The sequence below is a fragment of the Anoplophora glabripennis genome, unplaced genomic scaffold (genome assembly GCF_000390285.2).
Source record: "Anoplophora glabripennis isolate ALB-LARVAE unplaced genomic scaffold, Agla_2.0 scaffold87, whole genome shotgun sequence".
NCBI lineage: Eukaryota > Metazoa > Arthropoda > Insecta > Coleoptera > Cerambycidae > Anoplophora > Anoplophora glabripennis.
This window is the reverse complement of record NW_019416928.1, coordinates 670,129-689,459: the sequence shown is the minus strand read 5'-3', so window position 1 is coordinate 689,459 and position 19,331 is coordinate 670,129. Positions and strand designations below refer to the sequence as shown.

The following is a 19,331-nucleotide window of genomic DNA, read 5'->3' as shown; positions in this document are numbered from 1 at the left end:
GCGCTCTTCTTGCTGGTTTTCGACCGAACCTTGTATGTTGTGTGCACCTGTATTTATTGAGCACTCTGTCGAGTGTGATATTCTAGTGTCTGATTTTCACTGTCATTTTGCGTGTTGGGCTAAGTCACTAAAGTTTATGTATGTATGAGACATCTTAGAGAGGTTGTATGGAAAGCTTTAGGAGCTTTGTTGTGTATGGCAACTTTAGGAGTTGTGTACCCTTGAGGGCACAAAATAGGGTAGGACCTGCCTGGGTGGGTCGCTTTAGGATCAAGTGGCAATGTTGGATTTAATTTTTTATGGAGAAATATATAACTCAATATTATTTTGAAAAAGTGTCGGATTTATTGAATACTCGTATAATCACAATAAATTTAATGCAACTATCTGCGTATGTAAGCACAAAAGGAAATTTCGATCGTACATCATGTACTGGCCAAGTTCCGAAGTCTGGTTATAAAACAGGGTGGTCTCTGAGCTGAGGCCGACATACGCGATACCTAGGCGTGACAATGGACCGGCGACTTACGGAAAACGCACATCGCGAAGACAGTAGCGCGATCGATTACCACCAGGGCTATGCTCTCTCCTTTACTCAAGGGGAGCAGCACCCTAAGTTCAATAGTGGAGGGCAGATAAAGAAAGCGGTAGTTCGAATTAAATATCAATCATGTCAATTTTGTGATGTGTTAAAAATTTTTAAATAATTTATGTAGGCAACTTTGAATTGGATAAATAAAAATAATGAAAATATATCTGAGTACAAGGAATGCTAGCGACCCTAGCGGTAAAAATTATAAGTAATTTCTATATGTGCTATTACATAGTCAAATTTTGTCAATTTTCCCGTATGAGTTCGTGATCCTTGTCTAGCATCCCTTACTTTTTCAATCAGTGAAGTGGAACGTTCACTCGTGTCGATTGGCCCATATGAGTAATTACTCTTATGGATTGACCAATCAAGCTGCATTATTCCCTAATTTTTATGCGCTGCCATCTATCGATCAGAAACTGTATTGAACTACGGGATAATTATTTAGCAGGTAGGTATTTCAGTTAACGGCCAACTGAAACAGCTACTCATTCACTCGTGAGTTAATTGAGCTCTTTCTAAATAGATGGCGCCGTATCCCATTCTTATTAAACGGTCAAAAAGTTCTGAGACTAACCCAAAGATGGCGCCACAAATAAAAATTCATGTGTTATAGATTGATATCAATTCATTTGAATATTTCCGCCATTCTAGAACTCAGAATCTCGCACGATATTTGCTAGGTAGCATAGCAAATATCAAGAACTAAAAGTAGTAGAGTACTTTCAGCAAGTATCCGAGTATTTTTAAGTGCCTCTTCAATATAAAAAATATTATACTTTATTTAATCTTTGACTGCTATAGAACACAATAAAATTTTTCAAAAATACGTTAAGTTTTTTTGATGATGTAGATAGACACTCGGTAATAAATGAAACCACTTGAAATATGTTTTACAATTCTTATTACAAAAAAATATATACAAGAGTAACCACTATCAGTACAGTAAGTTCCTGCCAATATTCCACAAGTTACATAATGTAAACTACATATGGAAATAATGGCACGAGAAAGATCTCTTAATAAATAATGTAAAATCCTTGCAAGATCATTTAAAAAAACATTTAGTGCTTGCTATTGTTTTACCTAAATAAAGACAGTTTCCTGCCGCTCGGCATTTTGCCTTCGCTGTCGATTAAACCGGCTTGGATGTATTCTAGGGAAGGCATCTTCCGTAGATCCCCCCTTGCCGCCACAGCAGGCTGTGAACTCAATAGTCGTCTCGCTACTGATATAATGTCATCTTTTGTTATTTTTTCTGAAAGAAAAAGTTAATAAACCGTAATTTCAAAGTAAATGACATTTTAAAAATAACTTAAAAGCTTAGAAACTTTCCAAAAAAAACAAAAAAAAAAAAATTATATCTTTTAGACTGGTCAAATTAGGAGCTTTCCAAAAATATCAAACATGTTGTATAATCGTTTGTACTTTTAAAACTCACCGATTTCATCAATAAAATACTTTGGCCTCTTCCGATGGCCCGTAGCTAAAACTTGCCTTCCGATGTCTTCGAACATGACGGGCCTCGATTCCAAATTCATCAGAAGCATGGACTGCAACTGTGTCTTTGCTCTCTAAAAATTAATGAATGAAATTTCACATATTTGATGCACCACTGTTTATTGATGTCACTACCAACGATTTAGTCAGTATTTAATCATAAGTAACAGAAGTCAGTACATGCATTGTGTGCTATTTTAATTTAAGGGGGAAAAAGTGTTTTTTTTTTAAATTTTTGTATCATCTTAAAGTTTGTAGTCTTAAGAACACTGTGTGCCATATTTCATATTGAAATTCCAATAATTGTGGAAGTTATGAGCAATATACTGGAATGTATTAGGCATCAAGGTAGGAAGAAACGCTGATCAGGATTACGAGATCGAAGATACGGAATGCATGCGTACCGCCAAAGTTAAAACTTACAAAGCGACCCGTGAAAGGAGGATTCGGCAAAGGCAGTCACGGATCGCTGCAGAAGATGTGCTAGTGCTACGTAGGGCTTATTCTATTGTTCAAAAATTGCAGATTAACGTTAAAGTAAAAAATAATATTATGTAGTTATGAATTTTTTAACAAATATTGAGTTACCAAAAAAAAACTCTCCGAGTTTGGAATATGAAGAATATTGTATGGAAATGTTGATCTTGATATTCCAAGAACTGTAAATGTTATGGGCGATTTACCGAGAAGCTGACGAGCGATCAACTTCTCATGAGCGTCAATTCTTTGCCAAAGTTCAAATGCGATTGTCTCGAAACATGACTAATTCAGCGAACGTTCCCAAAATATTCGGAAACGGCTCAACCAAATGCTTCCAAAATTGAATACAATATTTTCGAACAGGTTTTCTACTTAATTTTGTTTCACTTAATTATTTTTTTATTATCAAGCCAGAAAGGTCGGAAATTAAGATTGAAAAGTGAAAGCAAAATTCAATCGACCACCATTTCATGTAAACTAATTTTTTCTTTTAAATCCTACATTGCAAAGGGTTTCAAACATTACATTTAGAGAATTTTTTGAAATTCTTGTTTCAGATCAACCGACTATATGTAATCTTGGGAACCATAGACCATGCAAGCGAGCGACATTTTTTACGCTAGCCATAACAGCAGTGCTCCCAGTCGATATACAGGGTGATTCATTAACAATGGGAAAATCGTAAGCTGAAGATACTACACGTGAAATGGTGACCATTGGCGCAAACATGCCTTATCCGAAAGTTGATAGTTTCGGAAATACAGGGTGTTGAAAGTAAAAATTTTAAATCGTTTTTTTTTGCAATTATTCTGAAACTGAAAGGTTAGGAACTTGAAAATTTGGGAGACTATATATAAGATGCGTGTTGCAATTTCAGCGTTGGTCATAGAGGGCGCCACTTACGACCAATTTCACGGAAAATTTAGTTAATAATTTTTTACCCTGTATATCTAATATGAAACTTGATTCAAAACCTGAAAGAGCAATAATTTTTCCATTAATTATTAGCCCAAGCATTATAGAGAAATGCTTACAGAAATTATTACCTGGACAAAAAAAATATGACCGTATAGAAAATTAAATTTTAAATTGAGTTTCTTGTTCTTTAAACTCGATCCAATATGGCGAACATGGTTAAAAAAAATCGCAAAGTTGAAAAAAACGGTTTTTCTAAAATAACTAAAAAAATATAGCACGGATTGAAAAATTTTAAATGAGAAAGTTGTAGGTTTTAAAAAGATCTATCGACTGATTTTTTGAAAGTATCGATTGCTTTGTTACTTTTCGAGATATATCGAAAAAACCGTTAAAAATCTTCTCTTTTCTCTTCTTCTATAACTCGTTTACATTTACGTGCCCATATTTGCTATTTACTGCAAGCATAGCCCGCGGCAAGCCAAAAAAGTACATTTTTGAAAAATTTAAAAATATTAATTATTTTTCGAGATATATCGATTTTTTGAAAAAAAGGCGCTCTCGAAAATTGGCTAGATCTTCTCAGCGGATAGCCCTACAGTAACGATTTTCGGTTTATTTTCTTCGTAAAGAGTTATATTATCATGCTGTTAAAAAATGTTGACGATTTTATTAATTTTAAGGATCAAAAAATGACTTTGAATAAGTTGCACTTTTTTGGGTATGTTTTTTTCAAATTACTATTTCAATTTTTATTTTATGAAAATGACTTTTAAAGAAAGAAAACTAAACATTTACGGGTCTATTTTGCTTCTAAGGCGAAAATGCTATAATATTCGTGTTTAGCTACCCCAGATTAAGTACAAAAAAATAATAAAAATTGAAATAGTTATTTGAAAAAAACATACCCAAAAAAAGTGCAACTTTTTCAGTCATTTTTTGATCCTTAAAATTAATAAAATCGTCAACATTTTTTAACAGCATGATAATATAACTCTTTACGAAGAAAATAAACCGAAAATCGTTACTGTAGGGCTATCCGCTGAGAAGATCTAGCCAATTTTCGAGAGCGCCTTTTTTTCAAAAAATCGATATATCTCGAAAAATAATTAATATTTTTAAATTTTTCAAAAATGTACTTTTTTGGCTTGCCGCGGGCTATGCTTGCAGTAAATAGCAAATATGGGCACGTAAATGTAAACGAGTTATAGAAGAAGAGAAAAGAGAAGATTTTTAACGGTTTTTTCGATATATCTCGAAAAGTAACAAAGCAATCGATACTTTCAAAAAATCAGTCGATAGATCTTTTTAAAACCTACAACTTTCTCATTTAAAATTTTTCAATCCGTGCTATATTTTTTTAGTTATTTTAGAAAAACCGTTTTTTTCAACTTTGCGATTTTTTTTAACCATGTTCGCCATATTGGATCGAGTTTAAAGAACAAGAAACTCAATTTAAAATTTAATTTTCTATACGGTCATATTTTTTTTGTCCAGGTAATAATTTCTGCAAATTTAACATTAATCCGTGACAGAATGCTTGGACTATTATGTACTCTTGTTTCATTTCAGTATCTCGATCCGTTTTCGAGAAAAATCGATTTAACGAACACTATATTTTGATAATACGAGAAATTAAAAGGGAAACAAAGTGTTTCTGCATGTTATTACAACAATTAATGATAAAACAAATGAAATACGTAATAATGATTTAAAGTAATAATTGTTCAAAGAACCCACCGTTGACCCTGATACACTTTACACAACGTTTTCTGTGATGTCTTCAGGTTTGAAACAACATATTGGGATTGCGTCTGACTTCGCTGGCAGCGATTCGTATTCTTTGGCACAACTCTTCACACGAACCAATAGATTCTTTATAAACCATATCTTTCATTCAAGACCAAAAAGAAAAATCAAGAGGATTGAAGTCCGGACTTCTAGGTGGACAAGCAAGTAGGTTTTGAGATAATTCCTAAAATTTACCTATTTTTCCGCTGTCTATGTTCACCCATTGTGGTTTTTTAATACGTATCATTTTTACAAAATAAAGTAATTACAATTTTTTAGAGTGCAAAAGGGACAAAAGAACATTTTTATTTCAGATATTAAGTTTATACAGGGTGATCCAAAAAAATTTGGGAATAGATGTGGAATGAGAAATGGACTCAAAATCTTAAAAAAGTTTCTGAGAAAAAAATTATTAAAGTTATAGTACTTTCAACCATTACATAGCTGGACAACTGTTGTCTCTAGCGTCATTCGCAATATGCGTGGAGAGCCATGTGGCCTCAGCGACTCCGAATATTGAAATCTGACTGTTTACAATAGTTTTTTAGTAGTTAGTGTAAAAAATAGCTTGCGTGTATAGTAACTTGGGGTTGATTGATATCGTTTTAATTTATGGTGAAGCATTTGTGTTATGGTAAGGCAAGACAACATCTGTGTTAGTTCGTAGAAACTGAATAAGACGGACCCAAATGTGTTTATACGTCGGTGGACAAAATTTTGAATAGTTGTTGTAACGTTAGGTATGTCAAATTATTTTATTATTTAAAACCACTAATTAATTTAATTAATTAATAATAATAGCCGCAAAAGCAGTTGAATTTGCCAATATAAAATAGGTGCTATAAAATTCTATTTATTTCTTTCCTTGCAAAAGTTTTTGTGCATTTTTATCAGTTTCCAGTGCCGTGCAGAAGTGTATTTTTAAACCATTTTCGAACTGCCCTTTTTGATTTTTTCTTTACAAAATTGTATTCGTAAGAGTCCCCTGAACATCCACAATTTTTTTTTCTGGTCAAGTCCTGAATCACCCTGTATATCTAGCAGCCAGAATCACAAAGAGGTCTGTCACACTTGTCACTAAATTATGCATTATAATGAAAAAATTATGAATTAAGTCAAAGTTACTTAAAAAAAAGTGAAGGAAAAGAAAACAACATTTTTCCATTACCCTCAATTCCTGATCGGACACATTTCCCGCCATGTTTACCATCTCCTTAACAATAACTTCCACCATATCACGGACGTGCGTTGGGGGCGCACTCGCGTGAATGCAGAAAAGACCCGTGTCCGAGTAAGCGTGATTGTAAGCGGTGGCGCTATACATCCAGTGGTACCTAAGAATAAAAATATTCCGTAACAGTAAATCATTTTCCTGGAGAATCGCAAATAAGAGGATAAAATAAACTCACCTATTTAGAACATTAGTGTATAGTCTGGTGTACATCCCTTTCCCAGGTCCTCCCGCGCTAAAAGAACCGCCGCCGCCCATCATCATGTTCAGGACGCACATAGCGATAAAATCTTTGTCCTGGTGGGAACAGCTTTCTAGACCTATCATAATGTGCGACAGAACAGGCAGCCCAGCAGAAGCGAACTGGGGAATATCACATTCTTCCTGCAAAAAGTTTGCATTTTGAATATAGCCAGTTATACACGATTAAAGATGTGTTTCACAACTTTTTAATTACATCACAGGATGAAAATATGATACCTGAATTTTTTCTTTTTTCATTTTGACCCCATTTAAGTTACCAAACAAAATTACTGATTTAAATTAACTAATTCCATCACCAAAAAATTAAAAAACATATTTTTAAGAAATTAACATTTCTACATTTTTCTAGGCTGTTACAAATTTGCTTCTCACTACAGGGATCTCGGAAACGGTAAGAGGTACGAAGTAGCTTAAACGGGGGCAAAGTTGCGTAATCAGGGGATCAACATTATGCCTCTAAAAAATCAAGGCTAACATGATTAGTTCTCGAAATATTTGAAAACAAAACGAAATTCTGGAAATCCGTTTTGGTTAAATTTCAGCCTTATTTGAGGTGATATTGAAAAAAGAAGAACACTTTCTCATTGCCACTTTTTGCCCTCTATCGAATGGCATAATCAATTTTTATATGTAACGTTTCGTCTCTCCAGGACCATCATCAACTTCATTTTTTTAAATACGACCCTGAAAATTTTTTTACATTTTTTGTAAGCCTTCGTGACTCCCAATACTGTACTGCCTCAGCCTGAACCAGATTCAGACGTTTTGTCTCGAAAAATTCATCTTCAGTGTATTCGTTCCAAATTTATCAAAATTTTTTATTTAATTTCTTTGTTTATTGAATTATCATACACTGTAAGGTCGTTAGACCCTGTGAAATCCATCTAGTTATTTAAACAATTACCACCACGCATTAAAACAAAACGTTATTAGAGTTTTATTAATGTGTCCATAGTTATTTCTAGGCTTCTCGAGTGCTCAAAATTCAAACAAATTCCAATCTATTTTTTTCAGGATATTCATACAAATACATCTAACATGCTCTTTCGCAGTTGCGGTTACAGATATAATAAATTCCGATAATATTACGCAGATCTTCATTTTTAACCTTTGCCAAAACGAAAATGTTTACTGAAATTTTTTAAAGAATAATATTCATTTGGCGTTTTGGTTGTTCATATGCATTTTTAAGAATTAATTTGTCATAATAAAATTAAAATTGCAATGATGTTTTAATTTTGACGCAGCCACTTATTGAATTATGTATGTAAGTGATCGTAATAGTTAATAATAATAAATGTTTTATTGCAACACGTCGTGGTAATAGTTTAAATAACTAGGTGGATTTCACAGGGACTAACGACACTTATAGTGTACGATAATTCAATAAATAAAGAAATCTAAATAAATTTAGATAAATCTGGAACGAATACACTGAAGAAGTTTTGACATATCTCGAAAACGACAGCCTGGAGAGAAAAATGGAAGAGGAAAAAAATGTTTCTTTTTTCAAGAGGAATTTACAGTTTTCATTGCGACACTTATTTAGGAACACCCTGGATAACATGAGTGCATTGATATTATACAGTATGTGCCTAAAGTGTGGAAAAATTCAGTAAAAATTAAACAAATTTTTTTTGGGAAAAATCCTCGAACAGGTCGATTTTTCATTTAAAAAATACATATTTTAGCATAAAAGGAGATTTTCAACCGTCATTTGTTTTCGAGTAATGACGTCATCAACATTTTTTTTAAATAGCAACCCCCTATTTTTTTCTTGATTCTGAAAGATCGTTTCATTGTCGATCCGACAGTATTAAAATGTTGCCATCTTACATAGGAAAGTTTTCGAGTAAATGACGAATGAATGTTAGAAAAGCCAAATCAATTAAAATAAAGCAAAAACCTTATCAAATTTAGTTTTTCGAAATGCCTGAAGTTTTTTATAGATCACGTACATGTAAATCTTTACAAAAGGTCTGTTCCAACAAGAGTTAGGGATTGGTTCCAAACCGTTTGAAATGTTTGGCCAGCTAAGTTCTAAATGTCTCTTCAGTGAATATATCGCAGGAATTAGTTGGATGCACATTTCTGACGGTTTGGATCCAATCCCTGACTCTTGTTGGAACAGACCTAAAGTGTCACTGTCATACTGCATTCTAAGTATTGTAAGCAATATAAAAATTATTGTTGAATTTAAAGTATTATGGCTGATTTACATTTTGTGAAGTAACAAGTGCAGGTGAGAAGTGATTAGTTAACATGTTTTTATGGTGTTAAGTGTTAAGTCCAAAGTTGTCGGTACAGAATGGAGGACGAACAACGATTAGAATTATTGCGAAACATTTTAAAAAAGACAGTTGCAGTCATCGCATCAGAAATCAAACATGAATTGTTGAAATCGAGCAACCTAAAAGATTATAGCAAAGAAAATGGATAAGCAGAAGACTTCAGTATGGAGGTAATAATAAGCTTTTCCAGGAGCTGATTAATGAGGATCCAACTGAATTTTGTAATTCAATGCGAATGACGGAAGATAAAAATGAGTTGCTGACTATTGTTGGACCAACTATAGCAAAATCGGATACATTTATGAGAAGTGCATTATCTTGAAAAATTAAACTACAAATATTTATGTACCTATATGATTAATACGGGATGCAGCTTACGCACTCTTTCGCATCTATTTAGATTATCCAAAGCAGCTTTATCGTTGATGATTCCTAAAATCTGTGATGCTATATATAGTTCTTGTCAAACAGTTAATAGTGTAGTTCGGGCGGGCCACGTTTGGGCGGCGCTACGATTGCGGGGAGTACGCGGGTGTGCGGGGTTAGCTACTTAACAGAGAAAACAGACCGTGCTTCTATTCACTTTACTTTGCACTCGCACTTCACACTTGCACTAATCACTTAACAGCGTGAGCGTTTACACTTTGATTTTACTTATCACTTAACACCTGCACTTCTTACCTGCACTTGCTACTTAATAAAAGTAAAATCAGCCAATATGGCACATTTAACTGTCACACAAAGAATTGAAATTTTAATTCTTATCGGATGCGGGGATAAAACTAGAACGTAGCAGGAAGTTTGCGATTTATTTAATGAAAAACATCCAAATCGCCGTATCAGCCAATCAACAGTCAGTAAGGTATAATCTAAATTTAGAGAAATTGGCAATGTTGTAGATATTCCAAAACCTGGACGTCCAAGCGTTAGTGAAGATCACAAACAGAACATTTTGATAAGTATGGTAGATAATCCTCATAATACTTCAGGATTGGTTGCATTAAACAATGAAATTGGTCAGACCACACTGCTACGTATCCTGAGGCAGGAAAAATATCATCCCTACAAAATTCAACTTGTGAAGGAACTCAATGAGGACGATCCCGACCGCTGCTTACACTTTTGTGAAATTATGATGGATTTATGTCAAGTAAATAAAGATTTACACCGGCAAATACTTATTTCGGATGAGGCCACGTTTTGTCTCAATGGTACAGTGAACCGTCACACTTGCAGGTATTGGAGTCGGGAAAATCCTCATTGGATGGCAGAAACACATACCCAACACCCACAGAAATTAAATGTGTGGGCTGGAATAGTTGACAACAGAATAGTAGGGTCTTTCTTCTTTGAAGGAACCCTTACAGGAAAAAGATATTTAGAGTTTTTACAAAATGACCTTGTGCGCTTGCAGTAATTTTTCCTAACGATAATGACCCTGATATTCCTGATGACACCATATGGTTTCAGCAAGACGGTGCACTTCCGCACTATGCACGCCCTGTTCGAGATTTTCTGGACAATTGTTTTCCTAGGAGATGGATCGGCAGATGAGGACCGATAGAATGACCCGCGAGATCCCCAGATCTTACACCCTTGGGCTATTTCTTAAGGGGCTGCTTAAAATCCAAAGTGTACGTTAATAGACCACATAATTTAGAAGAACTCCAAAATTGTATTATAGATGAAATACACAGAGTTACCCCAGAAATAATTCATAATGTGCAAGAAGAATTTCTACACAGACTTGCATATTGTTAAGAAGTCGGTGGGTAGCAATTCGAACACTTAATTTAGGTAGAAAACTTAATGAATTGTATTTGCTTGACATAGGAATTGTTATTTTTTTAATGAATAAAATTTAGGTTTTCTAACATTCAATCGTCATTTACTCGAAAACTTTCCTATGTAAGATGGCAACATTTTAATACTGTCGGATCGACAATGAAACGATCTTTCAGAATCAAGAAAAAAAATTGGGGGTTGCTATTTAAAAAAAATGTCGATGACGTCATTACTCGAAAACAAATGACGGATGAAAATAACCTTTTATGCTAAAATATATATTTTTTAAATTAAAAGTTGATTTGTTCGAGGATTTTTCCTAAAAAAAATTTGTTTCGTTTTTACTCAACTAAGACTGTCAGAGGTCATTGACAGTCAATTAAGACTCTGTCAGAGGTCATTGACACTGAGATTCACAAACTAAACACAGTGATTTAAAACAATAGTAACATACTTTTTATTAAAAACTTGCAATGATTTAAAAAAGATTTCAAATCTATCATATTAGCAAGTAGATAAGAGTTTTAAGTGTACTTTAAAAGGCAAACCATAACTTGACTAATTATTTGATTAAAAAAATATAGGAGGAACACTCATAAATGGTATACTCTAAAAACCTGTATATTTTATTTGTATATTTTTACCGCTACCTATACCGCAACTGATTTATTATAAAGAGGATTGTAAAATAAATATGTAAATAAATAAAATACATACCTGTACCATACCTCCCGTGTACTGCGCGAGACTACGATCGCAGCCCAAATTTTTCCTATTCTCCAATTCAGTTTCCGTTTCCCACAATGGTTTAACATCGACGAAGTACTTTTGAACGGCATCCACGAGCTTGAAGTGTTCAACTCCGACACCTGCTATCACCATTCTCTTCGGAGTGTAATGTTGGTCGAGATACGTGAATAACATGTCCCTGTCTATTTTATTTAAGTTTTGTGGGGGGCATAGTTTTGGCAGACCCAACGTATTATCGCGATAAGCTGCCTGCAAATAAGATAAGTTTTCTGTAAAAATTGACATTTATTCATACAGGATAACCTCTTAATGGTGGATACCCAAGGGGAATCCTAAAATATCTGCTGCACAGAGATAAAACCTGTCTGAAAAAACGACAGATTTCATTTTATTTCACGTAAAATAAAATATTAAAATGAAGCTTATTACATAACTATCAATATGCATAAAAAATAAAATTGCATACAGAGAAAAAATCATGTTTTGTCAATAATTTCTTGCAAGAGTAAAAAAATATTTGTTTTTCAAAATTGACTGATACTTTTTTTTAATTAAATTTTAATTTGACAGAAAATTATATTTTCAAACTTCATAACATAAACCGATCGAAATAACTCATTTAGATGGGAAAAAAAAAATGTTACCTGGACTTTTATAAGTGGAAATGGTAAAGGGGCTTATAATAAACGAAATAAAAAAAAATGCTTGAGCAGGGGCTGCGGAAGGTCGATTTGGGTGGTTGAAATGTTGTGAAAAATTGTATCATTGGGATTTCTGGCAAAAGTTGACGTCAAACAAAAAAGTATCCAATACAAAAGTTGCATATCATGCAAAAATCTACAACTTTTGTAGAAGTCACTTTTTAAGATAACCTCAAAATTTCCGAGAAAAATGAGAAAAACAGGTTTTTTTCTGATTTTTCATTTTTTATTTCTAATTTCCGCAAAAATAATTTAATTTTGACGAAACTTGGTAAAAGTATACCTTTCTGTGTCTTAAATAACCACAATTTTTTTTAGAAAAAAAAAATTAAGAAGTTTCCGTGATATTCATTTTTTCCGGTCTGAAACATTTTTTTTTCAAGAAAAAATTTACCTAGAAAAATCATCGTACAGAGTTCTGCCGGTAATAATTTTTTTCATTTTGACATATACTTTTTGGTGAAATAAAAAAATCTGTAACCACAGTTCAAAAACGTCCTCGAAAATGCAAAAAAATTAAAAATTATTTGCAACAATGAATTTTTCAGTAGGTAATTGTTGATAATTTGTTTAAATTTAAAAAAACATTCAAAAACTGATTATACCATTCAATTGTACGGAAAAAATCCAAAAAAAACTGTTTCAATGTTTGACCCAAGACTTTTGTGCAGTATTGCTATAAACATAAGAATAGTGAATAAATAAAATAAATAATAATTTCTTTCCGTAGGATCGATTAGTGTCCTTATATATTTTTTTAATTTTGATGAGTTCATAGATAAACAGTGTGTCCAAGATAAGGATGGGATAGCATTAGGATCTAGGAAACGGTAAGAGATATGGGGTGGCTCAGATTAGAAAAAAGTTGTTTTTTATACCTAACCATATGCCGTTTAGAAAGTTTTAAAATTCCGGGTAGTTCCAGAGATATCCGAAAAACCGGAAATTTTGCAAAATTAAATTTTTTCTGGCTTTATTTGAAAACGAATTTTAAAATAAATTGCATATAACGCCACTTTTTTCACTCTATTCAATGGGGTCAACATTTTTGCAATCCGACGTTTCGTCTTCGAGGGGCCATCATCAAGTTAATTTTTTTAAATATGTCGCTGCTATTGTTATGACTAAAGTCGTTTTTAATTCTGAATTAGATGATATTACCATTGTAATCGCTTAAAAAGTTTTTAGCTTGTTTTAGCTATTATTTAAACATTTTTCTGAGTACAGCTCTGAATGCTTTCAAAATATCTATTGGATGAAGTCAATCAGTATAAAAGTCAATACCGCACAAAATATCCAATAATTTTTTTTACTACTATTAGCAATACTAATTAGAAATAAAACATTTCATAAATTCGTATTATTTTTTTATTAGGTACAACTTTTTAAATTATTGATTAAAAAAACTTGTTGGATATTTTATGCTGTATTGACTTTTATACTGTTATGACTTCCTCCAATAGATATTTTGAAAGCGTTCAGAGATGTACTTAGGAAAAATTTTAAATGACAGCTAAAAACCTTTTTAAGTCGATTACTTGGTAATATCATCTAAATCGGAATTAAAAATGACTAGATTTTGTCATAAAAGTAGCGACGTATTTAAAAAAATTAACCTGATGATGGCGCCTCGAAGACGAAACGTCGGATTGCAAAAAATGTTGATGCCATTGGACAGAGCGAAAAAAGTGGCAATGTAAATATGCAATTTATTTTAAAATTCGTTTTCAAATAAACCCAGAAGAAAATTTAAATGATTTTACAAACTTTCTAGTTTTCGGATTTTGCGTCACTTTACAGTGAATACTTTGTATTGCTGAAATCTGAAATCATCCAGAGATAATTTATCATTTGTACATTTGTAATTCGACTTGGATGTTTATAGCAATACTGTACAAAATTAAAGTTTTGAGTCAATGAGACACAGGTTTTTTTGTATTTTTTTCAGTAGAATTGAATGGTGTAATCAGTTTTTGAATTTTTTTTATTTTAAACAAATTATCAATAATTACTGAGAAATTCATTGTTGCAAGTCATTTTTTATTTTTTTTTTGCATTTTTGAGCATATTTTTGAACTGTGATTACAGATTTTTTTATTTCACCAAAAAGTATTTGTCAAAACAAAAAAAAAATTATCACCGGCAGAACTCTGTACGATGATTTTTTTAAGAAGAATTTTTCTTTGAAAAAAAAAAGAGTTTCAGACCGGAAAAAATGAGTATCTCGAAGACTTCTAGATTTTTTTATCTAAAAAAATTTGTGGTTATTTAAGACACATAAAGGTATACTTTCACCAAGTTTCGTCAAAATTAAATTATTTTTGCAGAAATGAGAAATAAAAAATTATCTTAAGTTAGTTAATACACTGCCATCTCACCTGCCTGCTATTAACAGTTAATTTTACATATATTTTCTTGTCCTGTTGAAAACATTATGTCCACGTCTGTTTTATAAAGAATTACTTATTAAAATTCTGTAATTTTAAGAAAACCTCATCATAAAATCCCGTGAAAACAAAATTGTAAATTATTTAGAGATATCCGCTATTCAAGGGTGTCTGTAAATAAAGATATTAGTAAAAATAAAATTCTTACGGCATGTATCATATCCATAAGCAGTGTTTCTTGCTCTGGACGCATGTTTAATGTTTCCAGTTCAAAGTGAATTGCTTGTCTCGCTGCATCGACTTCTTCGGCAGTGATCTGAGGTCTCAGTGTTGCTTCTGAAAGGAGCTGAATAACGTCACCAAGACCAGAGGTATATGCAGAAGCCGCGTATATAAAAGTGTCCCTGGACGCTTGACTATCGCATATCCCTCCATGTTTTTCTAATTTGTTGATTATTTCGTCCCGGTCTGGATAGTATTTTGTAGACTGCAAACAATTTTTCACTTTAAATCTAAGATCTTTCAAGGGATTTGTACTTACATTGAAAGCTAACTTTTCTAGAAAATGTGATATACCACTCGGATATGCAACTTCGTATCTGGATCCAGAGTCGATTACAACTAAAATAGAAGGGTTGAACATTTTGCACATATATAAAGAGTTTTACAAACCTCCCACTGTACAGAATTCTCCAAATCTATTTTCCGAGGCTACGGTAAGTCCATTAGGTAAAACAGTCACTCTGGTTTTCTGATTATCTTCCTTAAAATTCGCATAGATAGGTTTCGGGAGACCTCTTACCGGTTCATTCATTGGTGGCATATTGGTAACTTTTTTTCTCGGCGGTTCATTTAAGTTTGACCATTCCGTAGATGAGTATTGTTTGGTTAAGCATTGTCCAATACATCTGCTCGAATTCCATAGTCTAAAAATATGATGAGGTTTTTGGAATACTTGCGAATCTCAAACATTATGAAAATTTAGGTTAGAAAGAAAACTTACTTGTTTTGTGACTGTTGTATGGTTTTTGTAAGGACCTTACTTGCTTGTATAGACATTTTATTGCTTGGTTATGATTTTGTAATGGATTTTTGTTGTTTTTGAAAAATTACAAATTTTGACAAATGAATCGCTTCCTGACATTTATGAGTGACTTTTTTAAGAGTCTGTGATTGGTGAATATAATACCTCTAAAATATTTTATGTTATAGGCAAATATAAATTTAGTTTTCTGTCTAGTTGGTTGCATATAATTAATACCAAATATCATAATAAAGTTAGTGACATCTATGGTCATTCGGCTCAGCAGAGAGAAGACAGAGACAAGTAATATTGGTTATTTTATAATACCATATGAGTATTTATATGAATTCTGGTTATAATGTTTTTGCAATCTTTGGATATAAAATTTTTTATATCTTGCATTATAGTGGGAGGCAAATATTAAGTTTTATCTGTTATAATTCCCACAAGAGGAAGTTAGATTTCATAAGGCCTAAAGATCTAGCTAGCCTATTAAATGGTCTCATTCATTATATTATTGAAACTGACATTTTTATTAAATAAATGTAGGTATAACCTTAGAGCATATATACACTACTGGAGGCGGCGTCTCAGTGGCCGAGAGTGTAGCGGATGTTTAGAGAGAGAGAGAAGTATAGGAGTGGATATGCTGTCTCTCTCTTGCGACATGCAATCGCGCTAGACTCTTGGCCACTGGGACGCTGCCTCTAGTAGTATATACTCTAAGGGTATAACTAAGTCACACTCACTTTTTCACTCACTCATGACGGTATGACACAGATTTAGAAAAAGTATATTTATCGAAATAACCACGAGGAAAACAGACCAAGCATAAAAACTCTAACATTTTTTAACGTGCTTTAATTAAAATTGTAACTTAAAAACACTCGTTTTCGCACTCACTCACGAGGTTATGAAGAAACACCCTATATATTTATCGCCATAACTACATATTACAAAGACAGGATACAAAAATAATTAGAACTTATTTTTTATATTGACATATTTGAACGTTTCCTAATTAAAATTGTACTCAATGCATGGGCACTCACGATTTTACTCACTCGAGAAGCACTTAGAACTTAGAAACCACATTGAATTTTTATCGAAATAACCACACAGAAAAAAGACCAGATATAAATGTATTAGATCTTATTTTTGAAATTTATAAGTTTGAACAGGTTCTAAATAAATTGTAACCAATAAATACTCATATTTCACTCATAGTTATGTTATGGATTTGGAAAACATCTTGTATATTTATCCAAATAACCCTCCAGTAAAAGAATCAAATAGAAAAAATTTAGAACTACATTTGAAACTGACATTTTTTAACATTTTCTAATTAAAACCAGTAGACACTCACTCATGAAGTTATGACATGGATTTAGAAAACACATTGCACTTTAATTGCAATAACCACACAGAAAAAATGGACACTCATATTTAACTCATAGTTGTGATATGTATTTGGAAAACATATTTACCCAAATAACCCCACAGTAAAAGAACCAAATACAAGCAATTTAGAACTTATATTTGAAACTGACATTTTTAAATAAATAAATTCTTATAATTCATGACAAATTATAAGTACACATATAAGTATCTAGATACCATCTTCTTAATATTTAGAACTGTTAAGTTGGAAAAAATACACTTCAAATTTCGGTGAGTGCAATTGTGACAGGAACAATTATTTAGAATTACTGTAAATGTACTTATTTTTTAAATTATTTTAATACCTTAACGAATTTTATAAAAAACATTGTATTTTAGAGCCCTGAGGATGTAAAATAACACCGAAACGTTGGCAATGATTTAAAATATAGTATTCTTTTATTTATTGATCTTTAGCCCACTAAAACCTTGACTTGGATAACTAATCAAGATCGCTAAACAGTGGAAACGTAATAAAAATATCAGATCATTTTCTAAATAAAATTATAACCAATGGACACTCATTCATTCGCTCAAAAAGTTATAACATGGACATCAAAATTATTTAGATTATAATTAAAATAGTCGTGAATGACCTGGAAGACTGATGGAGTTCCAACAGAAAATTCTGCGGGGTACCCTGCTGTAAGATGCCCGAGAAAGCTCCTGAGACCTTTCGTATTTTACTTTTTTCTAACAATCTCATTATTAAATTCTTTGGGAACGGTGACGTTATTATTTGCGAATCACTTAACCGAATCCGAGACTTTCTTGCAAATTGTCCCGGCAATCTCCACCGTCACATTCTATTTTTATGAGATACCTAAACCTCGTTATATTAGTTCAATTTGTTTCTAAAATGTATCCGCCACCATACAGTTTAATTATTGTTAAGGGACAGAACAGTCAACTTTAATTTCACAACAGTGACAGATATATACATGGAAATAATGATTTTTGTTTGACTGAGAATTGTTTAATTTTATGTAGAAAAATCTAAGTATTAAAAATATTGACATTGGCGCATCCGGCAGAATATACACGACAGGAAAGTAATTGGAAGATTTTCGGTTGGTGAAATTCTAGTATAAGTTGAACTAATAAAAAAAAAGCTTTCGTATAATAATGATAATAATGTCAATAGTCAAAAAAAAATTACAAGCTAAGACAGAGTAGGCCAGAATAATATTATTGTTCCATTAAAATCTTCTTTAAGGAGGTATTTCGGGTTTACTCAAATGCACAGATGTACTTAAAATTTATATAGCGTATTACCCAGTGCTCCCTCTGTGCGTCATATTTTTTTGAAATTTTTTTTGAATCTAGATTTTGAGATATTGTTGTTGAAATTTGTTCATTTTAACATAGGTTTATATGGCGAAGATGGACGGTGCGGCTTTTTTTTACTCATAACTGAGAAAAAAAATGTAGAAATTGTGAAACAAAACTTTTCCATAGATAGTATGCAGTATTATCATATTTTTGATGCAAAACTAATGTAAGTTTTGAACATAGTTCAGCTGTATTAAATAAAAACAGAAACCAATAATTGCATTTCTGTACGCAGTGGCGTACCATTTTTTAATTTAATTTGTAATATCTCAGTGGAGATATTACGAATTAAAAACCATTTTTGAATTCCTCGTTCAATTTGTGACAAAAAATCTCTCTTGCCTTTTCTTCGTATGGGGCGCTGTTTTGATGCAAAAAAAATAAAACATCTTAACGCGTATTTTTTATTTCTTTAATACATTACCTAGTAGGCTACTGTCAACATTTGTCTGTTAAATACGAATATTTTTAAGAAATGTCAAATTAGCGTTTCGTCATTATTAATTTATTAAGCTTTTAGTTTGCTATAACATTATAGTCCACAGTACAGGCCCCCTCTGGAAAGTTGATTACCATACTTTATAACTTCTGAGGAGCTTCGTTTTGACGAGTCTACCACATTTTTCCTCTGCGACTTTTCTCGATTCCTCCACTTTTCCACTCGGAAAAGTCCAAAAACATGGCAATTTCCCGGGGTCTTGAAAAGTCAAGACCACATCTTTTATTTTTAGCTTAAGTAACTGGAAATTTTGTTGCAAATGCCGATTTAAATTTGTCCGACAGAAATTCCTCCAACATTGACATGTCTACCGGTCGAAACATGCCAAAATAACAGGGTATTGAAAATC

At 32.4% G+C, this 19,331-nt stretch overlaps 1 protein-coding gene across 1 annotated transcript; it reads right to left on the bottom strand.

Moving 5' to 3' along the window:
• Positions 1–1,479: 1,479 nt before the first annotated feature.
• On the bottom strand, positions 1,480–15,846 carry LOC108907169 (mitochondrial-processing peptidase subunit alpha). The gene is made up of 9 exons (XM_018710714.1): positions 15,691–15,846; positions 15,360–15,613; positions 15,229–15,308; positions 14,896–15,174; positions 11,567–11,848; positions 6,688–6,893; positions 6,447–6,612; positions 2,034–2,166; positions 1,480–1,850 (listed from the first exon to the last, which is right to left on the bottom strand). The coding sequence occupies exons 1-9, from the start codon at positions 15,744–15,746 to the stop codon at positions 1,675–1,677; spliced, it is 1,632 nt and encodes a 543-aa protein (XP_018566230.1). The 5' UTR covers positions 15,747–15,846; the 3' UTR covers positions 1,480–1,674.
• Positions 15,847–19,331: the final 3,485 nt, after the last annotated feature.